General features: G+C 30.8%; 2 protein-coding genes and 1 long non-coding RNA gene across 3 annotated transcripts; all 3 read right to left on the bottom strand.

Annotated features, from left to right (window-relative positions):
• Positions 1-2416: 2416 nt before the first annotated feature.
• Positions 2417-7436, bottom strand: LOC148206474 (uncharacterized). Its single transcript, XR_015783597.1, has 3 exons — positions 7161-7436; positions 6938-7039; positions 2417-2728 (listed from the first exon to the last, which is right to left on the bottom strand). It is a non-coding gene; the product is annotated as an uncharacterized LOC148206474 (long non-coding RNA).
• Positions 2852-3777, bottom strand: LOC148206475 (18.5 kDa class I heat shock protein-like). The gene has a single exon (XM_088104320.1). It carries the CDS (start codon positions 3516-3518, stop codon positions 3039-3041), a length of 480 nt encoding a protein of 159 aa, XP_087960446.1. The 5' UTR covers positions 3519-3777; the 3' UTR covers positions 2852-3038.
• A 2273-nt stretch (positions 7437-9709) lies between the features above and the next one.
• On the bottom strand, positions 9710-10314 carry LOC148206473 (18.5 kDa class I heat shock protein-like). Its single transcript, XM_088113635.1, has one exon. The coding sequence runs from the start codon at positions 10268-10270 to the stop codon at positions 9812-9814; it is 459 nt and encodes a 152-aa protein (XP_087969761.1). The 5' UTR covers positions 10271-10314; the 3' UTR covers positions 9710-9811.
• Between the last annotated feature and the right edge of the window lie 4073 nt (positions 10315-14387).

The raw sequence follows: 14387 nt of genomic DNA, 5'->3' as shown, positions 1-14387 counted from the left end.
CTTTTTTTTAAAAGGTTAAACGGATTTTATAAGACATTTTTATACTAATTCTTCAGTTTCCGGTCTTAATACTATTATCATCATCGATTTTTATTTCTGCTCCTGTATATATATTATACGACCACAAAAGAAAATTAAATAGATATACACAAAATGCAAGTGTATGTTAATACATACAAAGGTTGATGAGAAATAATATATCAAAAATAGTAACATATCAAACTATTACGAAAAATATCAAAGTTTATTTGATAAAAAAATAAGTTCTTGATCTCATCTTCTTTCTCCATATATTACTATATAAATACTCACTCAATAAACATTCTCTTTAAAAACCAATATACAAATTCACATAATATATTTAAAAGAACTTTAAAAACCAATATACAAATTCACATGATATATTTAAAAGAAGAAGCGTAATATGAAAACAATAATAATTTATAATAAAAATTATTAAAACAAATCTTTGTTAAAAATCTTCACCTATAAAATCAATTACACTTGATAATTAATTGATTATTAGAGAAGGTAACAAGTATGTTGCCCATTAATAATCAATTACGTATTACGTTTTTTCTATAATTGATTACCAGTGAAGATAACATGTTTATTATACACTAATAATCAATTATGCTTTCTCTTAATCAATTACCCAGATAGGTAATAATGTATCTACATTCCTAATTAACTTAACAATAAACAAAATGTCAAAATCATAAGTTCTGATTATGTAACCTAAATCAACACTATCATAATAAATTCATAAATTTTTTTAACAATAAATATCTCAATATACTTCATATTCCTTCCTAATCCAATTCCCCATATCTTCAGATTCAAATTTTCAAAAAATCAAAGTTTGTTCAAAACACATCATTAAAAAAAATCTAGATACTAGCCAAAGTTTTTGATTGTATGCTTTTACTCTTTTTAAGCCATACTCTTCAATTAATAATAAAGTCACAAGTATAATCATCTTACTTCATCAAAACCACTCAAACAATTAAATTCAAAGAAATTACTTAATTATGAAATCCAAAAAATCACATTCAATATATAAAATTTCTACTCATCTAACTCTTCTATAATTATTTTCATATTAATTTCATAATATAACAATATCAACTATTAATAATTTCATAACATAACAATATCAACCATTAATAATTTCATAGTACAAAACCAAAAATCTCTTTCTCTCACAAATTTTAAAATTTTTTAAATAAAAGAAAATATCACCATTATTATACATTAAATTTATACTTAAGAAATTCTTTTTTTCACGTGTGATAAATTATTTATCTATAAAATCAAATGTTGAATTAACTATCAAGACAAAGTTTTAAGATCATAAATAAAAAAAAAAGGTAATATACAACTTAATATAAGGAAAAACAGATTCCTCTTAGAAAATGATAGAATTGTTTAACTCACCTTAAAAGAAGGTGACTAAGGATTTTGATAGAGTTCTTAACATATATTACTCTAATAGTGTTGATTCTTCTAGAAGATTTAGAATTTTGGAAAAGAAAGGAAGTTGTTGGAGAGAGTTATGTTTATAAAGAAGAAAAGAGTGTTTTGAAGAAAAAAAAAGATTTTTTTTACAAATATAATTATTATGAATTGTTTGGTATACTTAGAAAACATAATTGACATTACTCTCTGTCCAATATCTTAATATAATAAGATAATAAATTAACGGATTTTTTTATATCTTTATATAATGTTTTTCAATGTAAAATTTATATCATATTTGAATTTCTAACAATAAATTATTAAATCAAATAAAATAAGATATAAACATAAATTTATATATACATAAAGTTTTTTAGAATAATATCAAAAACAAATTCAAGAAAGAAAAATAGTGATCATTTCCACGGTAAAGGAAGTAGAAATAGAAAACTATAATCCTAAAATATACATATAAGATATACATATAAGATACTCGTACTAGTAAGAGACTTTTTCAGAGACTTTCTCAAAGTCATACTCAAAGTAGTGAAAGTAGACTATCTTTATGAAGATTTATGTATGTGTTGAAGATTTATGTACGTGTTGAACTAACTTCCGTACCGTTGAATATGCACAGTATCACAATTTACTTTAAAATTTAAAACAAACAATTTCAGATTCTATTCTCAGTTTTCATTATCCATTTTTGAGTTAATCTTTGTGGTGAACCCTGTTACACATTCATATCAGGTAAATTACTTAATTAGCCACAGTGCTAGAGTTTAGCAGAAAATGTGATTCTAAACTTTTATAGCAAGGTCTTATTTCAAGATTGCTCTTTCAACACATTATTATTGGAACCTTGAAACTGCAAAGGTTTGTGCAGATACTGATAATAACGAAATTCTAAAAGCTATAGTTAAGAAAATGAGATTCTCAGCAATAGCTATCAATCGTGTAACAGAGCACAAATTACCCACAAATTGATTCACACAAGGTCCTAAACATAACAAAAAGACACGTGTTTCTACCGGAAAATATTTTGGTGGCTTAATCAGAGATTTCTGAATTTGGTGGAATCAGCCACACAAAAAATTCAGTTGCAAAGACAATGGCAAGAACAGCTAAATTCTTCTGCAATGAAGAAAAACTCATGGAAGTAGAAAGAAATATGGCTAAAAAATATGAGGCTTCTGAGTCTTCTTTCTCCCCTCCTCCTTTGATTCTGCAAACTCATCCCTCCAAAAGTTGATATTATCATCAGCGAATGCTATCCATTTTCAATTAAAAAAAACATAGGTAATTATAATACAACAAGTTAATTCAAGAGATATCTGTTACATTAACTTCTAACGCAAGTACATATATGAAGAAATTCTAAGACATTCTCAGGTGAAAGGTTCTTCAAATGATATTATATTTCTCAAGAACCATAACCATTGGTTACATTTTACTGTATTTTTATTGTGTCACTCACTCACAACATCCTCACCAAAACAAAAAGACCTTTTATTGTATCACTCACACACAAGTTCTTCAGCAGAACAAAAAAGACGCGATCATCAACAAAGTAACATTGCTTAACCAGAAATTTCAATAGACTTGACCTCAGGTTTCTTAATCTCTTCCTTAGGAACAGTGACAGTAAGAACCCCATCTTCCATTGAAGCCTTCACCTGATCAACTTTTGCATTCTCCGGCAATCTGAACCTCCTCAAGAACTTCCCACTGCTACGCTCCACACGATGCCACGTGTCGTTCTTATCTTCCTTCTCAACGTTCCTCTCTCCGCTTATCTGAAGAACCTTATCATCTTCCACCTCAACCTTCACTTCCTCCTTCTTCAGTCCCGGAATCTCAGCCTTGAACACGTGTGCCTCTGGCGTCTCCTTCCAATCCACACGGGTGCTCACAAATGCAGAATTTTGGCGAGAAAATTCGGGGAAGGAAGCAGAAAGAGAATTCTGGAAAGGGAAATCCTTGAAGGGATCCCACACGTCCATGGAAAAAGGATCAAAGACGTTGCTCCTTCGGCCAATGATACTTGGAATCAGAGACATCTTGAATTTCTATAACTAGACGAAATCCGAAAGCTGGAAAATTTAGTGAAATGGGAAACACGTAATTCTTTTCTTGTTCGATGATGTATAGAGGAACCGATGCGGTATTTATAGAAAGTGAAAGGATTATTTAGGATGTTCCAGAAAATTCTGTATTCCCTTTGGTTTCTTTTCGAAGCTTTCAGTTTCTTCCACAGACTTCTACTTTTACCCAGCATCATTGAGAAGGTTCAGTCTTTTATATACATCATTCTGTTTGTTTTTTAATGTTATTAGTGGAATTAAATTTAATATGTAAAAATAAATAATAATTTAAAAACAAAATATTAAATAATTATTTTAATTTAAGAAATAATAAATTTAAATTAATGGTTATTTAAAATATAAAAATATAATATAGATATTTTAATTTATTTTAAGATTAAAATATTGAAAAACAAGTATGTACCAAAATAAGAAGAATTCAGAATTTTGATCCAAGTAGTACAATACGTAGAACCGATAAAAGTCTAGGAAAACTTTTTTTTAACAATTCTTTTTAATAATTTTTTTATAATAGTCATTTGTGATTGATTCGTTTCAAATATACGGACCAATAAAATAGTGACACGTAATCTATTGTTAAAAAATTGTTAAAAAAAGTTGTTAACATATCATAGTCCAAAAGCCTAATATAGAATTCTATGTTATCCAAGAAACACGTATTGTCTTCTATTTAAGTTGGATAATGATACTTTTGACAATATTTTTTTGATAACATTTTAACATCAGTATCATTCTCTAATTGATCCAAAATTATTTCACAATCAATAATAATAATCCTAAACACCAACATAAACCAATTACAGAATGACACGTAAATGGTGTTAAAATATTGTTAAAATATCATTATCCATTTAAGTTTTAGTATATTTCATAACTTGTACTCTGTTGATATTGATCATGCCCCCAAATTATATTATTACAGAAAATTGTTACAATCACTTTTGTTTATTAGTTTCATAATTATTATTTTACATATGCTTAATTGCATAAATATATCACATTTTACGGTAATTTAATATATTGCAAAAGGATTTAAGTTTTTCTTGATATTATTGTACGTGCAAATTTATTTGTTCATGTGATTTGTTTTGAGTTGAAAGTCTTATGATATTATTATTTTATTATATTGTTTATATGATGAAAAGGATTAAGAGTGGTGGGAATAAAATATTTTAACTTTAAATATCTATTTTGCTGAAATAAAAAAAAAGTTAGTATTAGTTATTATCGATAAAAAGTTACCAAATATATGACCTATTCCAAGAGGTGAAGATAAAAAGTTTTAAATTGTATGCTTCTTATATTCTTTGGACTCAAAATTGCTCCTTAATCTGCAGGCAGTGTTATCACGATCACAGGGATGTCCAAAACTGTACATAGATGGCCCTTATGGTTGTGCTGCTCAAGACCATGTAAAGTATGACATTCTGGTACTAATTGGTCTTGGAATAGGAGCCACACCTTTCATTAGCATCCTGAAAGATGTAGTTATAGGTGTCCAGACAACAGAAATTGATCATGTAAGTTTTTTTATCTGTGTTTATTAATGTAAGCATTTTCTTACTGTGATGATAATCTCTTCACCAAAATTCAATTGCTCTGCTTCTGTTTCTTTGAACAAATGCACACTTGGGCATTTGAAATAGAGTGGTCTCAGAAATTGCAGCTTAACGAAGGGTCCATTAAAAGCATATCTTTATTGGGTCACTAGAGAGCCAAATTCTTTTGACTGGTTTAGAGATGTCATGAAGGAAATCTCAAATTCAAACAAAAAGCAGGTATGCCTAACTGCAATTTTGTTTTGGCCATGGCATTCACATTATGCTCACTGTAGAAACTATATCTTTGATGCAATTTAAGATCTTGGAGCATTTTCTTACCAATCTAGTTTTCTAATAACCTTGAAGTCCGTTGTGGAGATGCACAATTTCCTGACCAGTGTACATCCAGAAGGAGATATTCGTTCAGCTTTGCTAAGTGTCATTCAGGCCTTGCATCTTGCCAAGAATGGCACTGACATAGTTTCCAGGACTCCTGTAAGTGCACTTCTTCATAGCAATAAAATTTGAAGTGAATAGTAAAAAAAAGGGTGGAAATGGTAGTGGCAAAGGAAGTGATAGGAAACACAAGATATGATGGAATCATATATCTCCCTATTATTGATTCAGAAATGAGGGACAGTGAATGTGTGTACTGGACACCCATAAGTAATAAGAAACACAAGAAAATGATGGATGCTAAAGGCATCTTCTTCACTGCTGAAAGGATCAGCTACCTTGGTGACAAGACAAACCCAAAATGAAATCAGAATGCTATACTATTACCAAGGCCATGCACATTCCACAAAGAAGAACCAATACTGTTAAAAACATTTCACTGTCCATAAATAGCACCAGAGTAGTTTCTGACAGTATACTACAAACAAACTTAGACATCACAAACCTATCATGCAAAACAGAAATGCCACAGCCAAAATGTTTCAGTACTAGATTTTCTTATAAAACATCAAAGCCAACACTCCAATACTATTATGATACTAACAAATTTTCATGTCATACCTAAACTAGAATCACATTTATAAAAGCTAATTTCCATTACAAGAACAAGGAGAGCAAACCCCTGGCCTAAAACATCTATGTCCCTCCTGGTGAACACAAGGTACTTAGTTTTTGCTTTTATTTTTCCCAGCAAAAGGAGGATCTTAGGGGTGGAACCAACTCACTGATCATAACCTATTATATTATTTTATTTTATTTGGTTGGTGTTATCTAAAGTCAACCACCTAACCTGAACTTGAACGTCAATAAGTAAATGTTTTATTTAACTTCCCCTTTTCTTAGTGTCCTAAACTTTTGTCTTGCCTTTGATGGCAATGTTGCACCTTTTCAATGATCTAAAGTGAAAAAGTGTTGTGGGATATTTCCATGCGCTTTCACTGGTTGAAACTCCATTAGGTAGTCTGATGTTGGAGATCATATGCACCCCAAAGAAAAAAGGACAACCCCTCCTTGGAAAGATCATCATTTATCAAACCCCTTCATAGGAATTTACAAGAAAGAATCCTTTATAGTATCATTCATATGAAACAAAGCTTATGATATGAAGGAAAAAATGAATTATGAAGCAAGCCGAATTGCCCCATTGTACTCTGTTACCTTATGCTTATGATATGTCCTTTAGTTCTTTTTTTATTGTCAATACAATTATTCTTTTCCCCTCAATTATAAATCTTACATCCACATATTACTGTTCAGCAGCAATTGGTCGCCCATTACCATGCTGGAATTACTTTGAACAAAACTCATTCATGGAGGGAAATCAAAAACCCAACTACATTGCATACAAAACCGAGCAAGAGAGGAAATGAAAAACACCTTTTTGTGGTTCCTTCGGCCTTCGCAGCACTAAGTTCAATGTCTCAGCTTAAACCGCAACACAGCAGCCTCAATCGATGCCTCGTCAAAATCCAACTACGTCTTCCAAACGAACCAAAAATGGGGCAATGAAAATAAAAACAACACACATTAGGTTTCAATTTTAAAGATTTCTACCCATTACAGATTACCATAAACATGAACGAAAACAAGAATCACTTACCAGATTTAGGGCTCCAGAGAAGAATGATTTACAGCTGCTGAGAGGAGGGCTCCAGACGATCCAGAGGGGAGGTGACTGAAGGTTTGAGACGAAGCTTCGACACGAGAGCTGATTGAAGGTTGGACAGGAGAGCTGAATCAATGGTTGATGAAGGATTGATGAAGATGACTCCACAGAGAAGAGGGTTGGAGAGTAAGAGAGTTCGACAGAGAACAAAGTTCTAGAGTTCGAGAGAGAGAGACAGACTTAGGGTTCGAGAAAGGGAAAAACGCTTCTTCAGCCAGCATCCAATTAATCAGAAAAATATAATTTTAAAAAAAATAATTTCCCATATCCGTATATAATATCCGCAGTTAACAACTTCGTTTTAACTGCATACGGATACTACGGGTTATATACGGATATATCCTTCCAAAATTTTCCCGCCACCACGCGCAAATTTTATATACGGAATTTATATACGGAATCTTCCGTATATAAATATCCGTATATAATATCCGTATATAAAGCTTTTTCTGGTATCCGTATATAAATTCCGTACATAATGCCTCATTTATATACGGATGTAAATCCGTATATAATTTTCCGTATGTAATTTCATTATTTCTTGTAGTGATCTATTTTAGTGAAAAATTATTAAATAAACTTTTAACATTTTTCAATGTAAAACTGATATTTAGTTGTTATACATTTTTAAGAACTATGAAAAGGTGGAAGTAAAGAGAAAAGGTTAACATTTTTTTTCCACTGAGACTATACATTAATTTTGAAATGTTTTTGAAGTTTTTAACAATGGGTTCTTGATGAAATGGTAACGGAGTGGTTCTTGATTTCCTCCTTAGATGATATTGTTGTACTGCTACAATTTCAAAACCTTTTTTTTAACATATATGTCCAAACTTTCCTAGTTCAATTATTAATGAAAAATAAGAAATACATTATGTTCTCAAGTATATTAGATTAAATTCAGCCACAAACATCTAAATATACTACTCCTAATTTCTCTATTTTCTATTTTTAAAAACTTCCTTTAGTTTGTTTGCATTGAGACACTCTTTACACATAGATTTAGGGATGTAAACCGTGGGTAAGCCATCAACCATTTCTCGTTGGCTTAGTTGAAATAAATCTTTAAAATTCAGATACCCAAATAGTAAATATCGTAAATGCCACGATCATTATGTTTTGTTCTCTGTAAAACATTAATGTTTAACATTCATCATGACACAAAATGTCCTATTCTAAGACAGATGTGTTTGGATTATGAATCCTTTGTTTCGATCAAATATGTTGAGATAGTTATCCTACATCTTTGTAACAAACCCTTTATGTAAGTTGATTTAAATTGAGCAAGTTTATCTTCAGTTCTAGCACATACAACATCTCTTCAATCACAACTTTTCTTTAATTACCATCTTTAAGTTTATCCTTCTAAATCTCTTTGTTGTTAGGCTTCTATCATTAGAAAATTTAATCTATCCTTACACAATTTCATTTATTTTCAAAAATCATTCATTTCTCTTCTAATTATGAGTTGAACAACCTAAATCCAAGTATCAAATTTATCTTCTGATTGATTGTAATTTTTTTAGCCATCAACATCATCTGGTTGACATATCATCCTAGGTCGAATGAACTTTGTTTTTGGTTTGTTTTTCACTTCATCTCCTTTCTAACATTATTTTGGCAAAATGATGTCAAATCTTTTACAATTGTTGTATCTCATGTTTTTATCAAATTTTCATTTATTTTCTCCATAATGGTGCAAGACTTGTAATTCTTGTATTTGTTAGAAGCACTAAAATCTCCGCTTTGTTGTTTTTGTAATTTTTATGTTTTGGAAATTATTTTTGCTAACATTCTTGGACCTTTTTTTGTCTTTATACTGAAATTGTGTCCGTAGCAAATGGTCTACATTCATTATTCATGTGTTTCAAATGTGTTCATTATTCATGTGTTTCAAATGTGTTTCAATGAATGTTGTAGTTCTCAATCTCATAATCTCTAAATCATATGTTTCTTCAATGGCTACAACCACGTGGTCAAATTTTGGTGGCAACATTCTCAGAACACATTAGTTTAAAAAACTATTCCTACGTACCCACATAACATTTACATTCCTCCTACCCACATAACATTTACATGTTCATGCATTTTGTCAAAATAATATGCCACCATAATCTACCACACTTTATTCTCATGCATAGTCAACAATTCAAATTGTCTTTACAGGTCCTGTAACCTCACTTTCTTATTCTTATCACCGTTACCATAAGCCTTTATCAAAGTCTCGGCAATATAGATTCCTTTAATATTTTATTGAAATTTTTTAAACTTACACATTGATATATCAAGATTTTGTTGCAAATTGTGATTTCTTTTTCTTTTTATCAGAAGCCTTCTGCTACCCCTTCAACTACTGCCAATCATCAAACATATTGGCATCTAAACTACTGCCAATCATCAAACATATTGGCATAAAAAATTGGCAATATCCCCTTTATCATTCTTACAAACCAAAGTTATCAAAATGAAATTTTATTCCTCAGCAACCATTACTTGTATTTTACACCATCTCTCTGTAACATCAATCACACCCAAAATTCATACAAAACATGACACTCGATTTTGAAGGAAGTAATTAATTAAACTTAACCAGAAATTTCAATGGCCTTGACGTCAGACTTCTTAACATCTTCCTTCGGAACAGTGACAGTAAGAACACCATTCTCCATAGAAGCCTTCACTTCATCCATTTTTGCATTCTCAGGCAATCTGAACCTCCTCAAGAACTTCCCACTGCTACGCTCCACACGATGCCACGTATCGTTCTTATCTTCCTTCTCAACGTTTCTCTCACCGCTTATCTGAAGAACCTTATCATCTTCGATCTCAACCTTCACTTCCTCCTTCTTCAGTCCTGGAATCTCAGCCTTGAACACGTGTGCCTCTGGCGTCTCCTTCCAGTCCACACGTGTGCTCACAAATGCAGAATTTTCTCGACCAGATTCAGGGAAAGGAAAATCCTTGAAGGGATCCCACACATCCAGAGAGAATGGATCAAAGACGTTGCTCCTTTGTCCACCGAAAAAACTTGGAATTAGCGACATTCTTATGATTATAGTACTTGGCAGAGATTTAAATCTTTACACAGTCTGTAGCGTGATCGTACTCAGGTAACTCTCTTTCTGTTTGATGATGATGTCTGAGGAACTGATCCAATAATATTTATACGAAGTGAAAGAATAGTATGGGACGTTCCAGAATATTCTGTTCTCATTCCCTTCATTCTTTCCGGTTCGATATCACTCTAAAAACTTCTGGATTTCTTCCGCATTTCTAGAACATTCCTGTCTTTTTCATATTTTTGTGTTATTTTTATTTATATTACTTTTATCCACGCGTTACAATATATTATAACAAAAAAAAAAATATTTTGAGAATTTTACTGTAATAAATATTTCATATAAAAATTCTCTCCAAATTTTACTAAAATAAATATTTTGAGAAATTAAGAAAAAAAATTCACAACAGAATTTCATGAAAAAATTATATAGTAAATTTACTTAAGAAAATTGTATATTTTCACATATTGAGCTTATGAAACTTAATATATAGTTTTATGTAAAGTTGAAAATACAAAATTAAAGAGTAAATTTATCAGAAGGACTTGGTATGATATACCACAAATATAATACAATAGAAAATTTTAACATGACATAAATAATTTTATACGCAAATAATAAAATTCACATAAAAAAATATTTACATAAGTAATATTTGTTTTATTAATATTTTCAAATTAATGATATAGGTCTAAAATAAAGGAAAACATATAAATTTATATGTGATTTTATAAAAAGAAAATATACAAAGATATTTTCAGAGAGATAATTAAAAAATTCATACATTTTATGAAACTCTATAAATTTATTTTAGAGTTTAGGATTTAGGATTTATGGTTTATGTATAAAATATTACTTTATACTCTATAATGTAAAATTTATTTATGAGTTTGTTCAGATGGAATATTTAAGGGTATGTGAGATTTAATTGGTGAATATTGAAGTAACAAATTAAATGAGTTTGTTATTAAATATTTCATAATTAAGTTAATATTTTAAAAACATCCCAGAAAATCATATATAAAATATAAACAGGTAATTAATGGATCTAACTTAATAAACAGTAAAGTGCACTTGTCGCTAAAAATCTTTTTAACTTTTCTGTTTTGTTTTTATTGACGTAATGTTGAATTTAAATATAGTCATCTGAGCTTTAGGTTTTACGGTCAGCATAGCTTGAGTCGTCTAATGAGCATCATCGATCATACATTGATGGTTTCATCTTATGATCTTTCTCTTTTGGTATTTTTTATATTGACTTCTTTATTCATCTGGTCAACTTACATTTGATTTGTCTAATAAGTAACTTTATCTTACTGCCTTTGGTAAAACTCTTTGCTCTCCACATGTTGACTAGTATTGTATAATTCTCACTTTTTTTACAAATGTACTTTTGATAAAGTTTATTTTAACTATGAACACATATTAAATATATAATCATCAACTTTATGATTGACATATATCTTATATTATTTCATAGCAGCTAATCATTATATTTTGCAAAGTCTACAGAGTTTTTACTACTTGATTGCCATGTCTGACTCATGAATCTTGTAAGGTTGTGGTAATTTTTGTAGATTAGGTGTTATGGCAATTCAAGTTGAACATAATTAATGACACTCGTCTAGTTTCTAACTAATGCATTGCTCAGGATATTTTACATTTGTGTTCATTCTTAATCTTTATCTAAATATAGCTATTTTCTTTTTGGACTCTTTCATGTAAACATTTTCAGACCATTCTCATCAACTACATTGATCATATCCGAGCTCAGGATTTTGAAGTTGATTATTTAAATATTGGAGGAGGACTTGGGGATAGATTATTATCGTTCTGGTGTCATCCTTCCTTTAGCTAGAGATTGATCATTTTCTTTGTGTTTTTAATATATCCATATTTGTTGGAGTATGAAATATTAATATAAAGGACATTACAAGTGGAGTCTTTATTTTATTTTCTAAGTTTATTTTGTAAGATTGAATTTAGTAATAAGATATTATCATTTATACTAGGTTAAATATAGTTAAATTTATTGAGACTATTGTGTATTATCTTATTAAATTTTTGTTAAAATACCTTCAGTAGATAACGGCTCTACCAAAATGAAATAACAAGATTATTTTATTTGTTCCTTTTTTTTTCTATGCTTTAATATATAAATAACGGTTTTACTGAATAAAGATTAAGTTTAATATAGATAACGATTATTATAATAAAAGATCTTTAATATAAATATCTTAATTGCTTTTAAGTTTAATATAGTAAATAATATTTTTGTTTCTATAACAATCAAATAACATCTAACAATGAAATAACAACAACCAAAACAAAAGAAACTAATGAAAACAATAGAATTATTCTTTACTTCATTTTTTTTCTTATAATTTTATTTGAAAATGGCAATGTTGGATGGATCACACGGATATGTCCGTAGTTCTGCAAGGAAAAAACGTCGAAGTGAGGATTTTATCACGTTGATTCAAGTAGGCTTTGTTACTCGAATAAACGTGGAAAAGACTGATTAAAAGAATTTGAGAAGATTTAAAGGTAAATCTTTTTATTATTTATTTGAATAAATTTGAAGATAAGTGAAAGGAAATTTGAAAATAAAATTTATAAAAATTAATGTAGAATTTGATTGATGTGATAGATTAAAAAAATTTATTTTAATTGACTTTGTGAGCCAACTGATACAATTTTAATTATTTTTAATTCTAAATCTTAAGTAATGAGTCAGTGGTCTAATTTTGATATATGATGTTTAATTTTTTCATATAAGTAAAACTTAGATTTATCTTAAATTTTTAATAATTTTTTCTATGAGAAAGTTACTTCAACGTTGGTATACTTTCTCTCGAGGGAAAGTATTACGTAAAGGACCGCGATATTCCAACAACGCATATTTAACACTGTTTTGACAACGCCACGTGTCGTTGTTTGATTGGTTTGTTTTAAAAATAAATTTTTTTTAAAACCTACGAAACGGAAGTCCGTAACCCTTATTTTTACTGAAATTCCGAAAATAGCCCTTTCTCTGTTCCATTGGAAACGAAGGTGCGTTCTCTTGGAAGGTCGAAGGTCGCGTTTCGTGGCGCTTCACTTTGTTCTGTGTGCGTTCGTCTTCGAAGCTTCCATCTTCGCTGTCGTTGTCTCGCTCTCTCGCTCTATCATTTTTACTTTGTGTTAATCTCACTTATAATGACAAAAGTAGTGATTGAAAAATGAACGCATTATAATAAGAATTTGAAAAGTACGAGACCATTTTCAGTAAAATTAATGGTAATTAATGGGAAGGAGTTGATCAAATTCTGAGTGGGGAGATGGGTGTTGGTCATTGATGTAAACGCAAGAAGTGTGGAGTGACCCATGAGTAGGGGGACGAAGTACTGCAAGGGATGAGTCAGAGTGTTAAAAAAATGGTCTGGTAATCGTTTACAGAATCCTGGTAAACGATTACCCGAGAGAAAATTGGATTTTGTACATAAAGTCCAACACAGGTAGTCAGCCAGGTGAACAGGGGTCACCATTGGAAAAAAAGCTCAGTTTTAGGCAGTTCTGCACCTGTCTGAGGCTGGTCCAGGTGTTTCAGTGGTGGGAGAGGGTGGTTGGTGATGTGATGTGTGTCCAAGGAGTGTGGGGTGACCCCTCATCAGTTGGAGGAGCAACCTCTGCAAGGGATGAGTGAGGGTGTTGAAAAAAGGGTCTGGTAATCGTTTACAGCATCCCTGTAAACGATTACCCGAGACAAAAATGGATTTTGTACAGAAAGTCCAACACAGGTACTCAGTCAGGTGAACAGGGGTCACCATTGGAAAAAAAGGTGAGTTTTAGGCACTTCTGCACCTGTCTGAGGCTGGTCCAGGTGTTTCAGTGGTGGGAGAGGGTGGTTGGTGATGTGATGTGAGTCCAAGGACTGTGGGGTGACCCCTCATCAGTTGGAGGAGCAAGCTCTGCAAGGGATTTGTTGACCAAAAAACCATACAAGTGAATTTAAGGGTCATTACTGGTTGGGAGGTTATGTTTGATGACCCCAAGAAGTGGGGAAGAAGTCATTCTTACTGAGGGGACCAAGTTGGACAAGTGCAGAGCTAATCTGCAGAAA

Source organism: Vigna umbellata, chromosome 1 (genome assembly GCF_029865625.1).
Source record: "Vigna umbellata cultivar VRB3 chromosome 1, Vumbellata_1.0, whole genome shotgun sequence".
Taxonomy (NCBI): Eukaryota; Viridiplantae; Streptophyta; class Magnoliopsida; order Fabales; family Fabaceae; genus Vigna; species Vigna umbellata.
This window is presented reverse-complemented; position numbering and strand designations above follow the sequence as displayed.

Excerpts from the sequence above, each read along its gene's own strand:
- LOC148206475 (XM_088104320.1), bottom strand. The coding sequence starts at position 3,518 with ATGTCTCTGATTCCAAGTATCATTGGCCGAAGGAGCAACGTCTTTGAT.
- LOC148206473 (XM_088113635.1), bottom strand. The coding sequence starts at position 10,270 with ATGTCGCTAATTCCAAGTTTTTTCGGTGGACAAAGGAGCAACGTCTTT.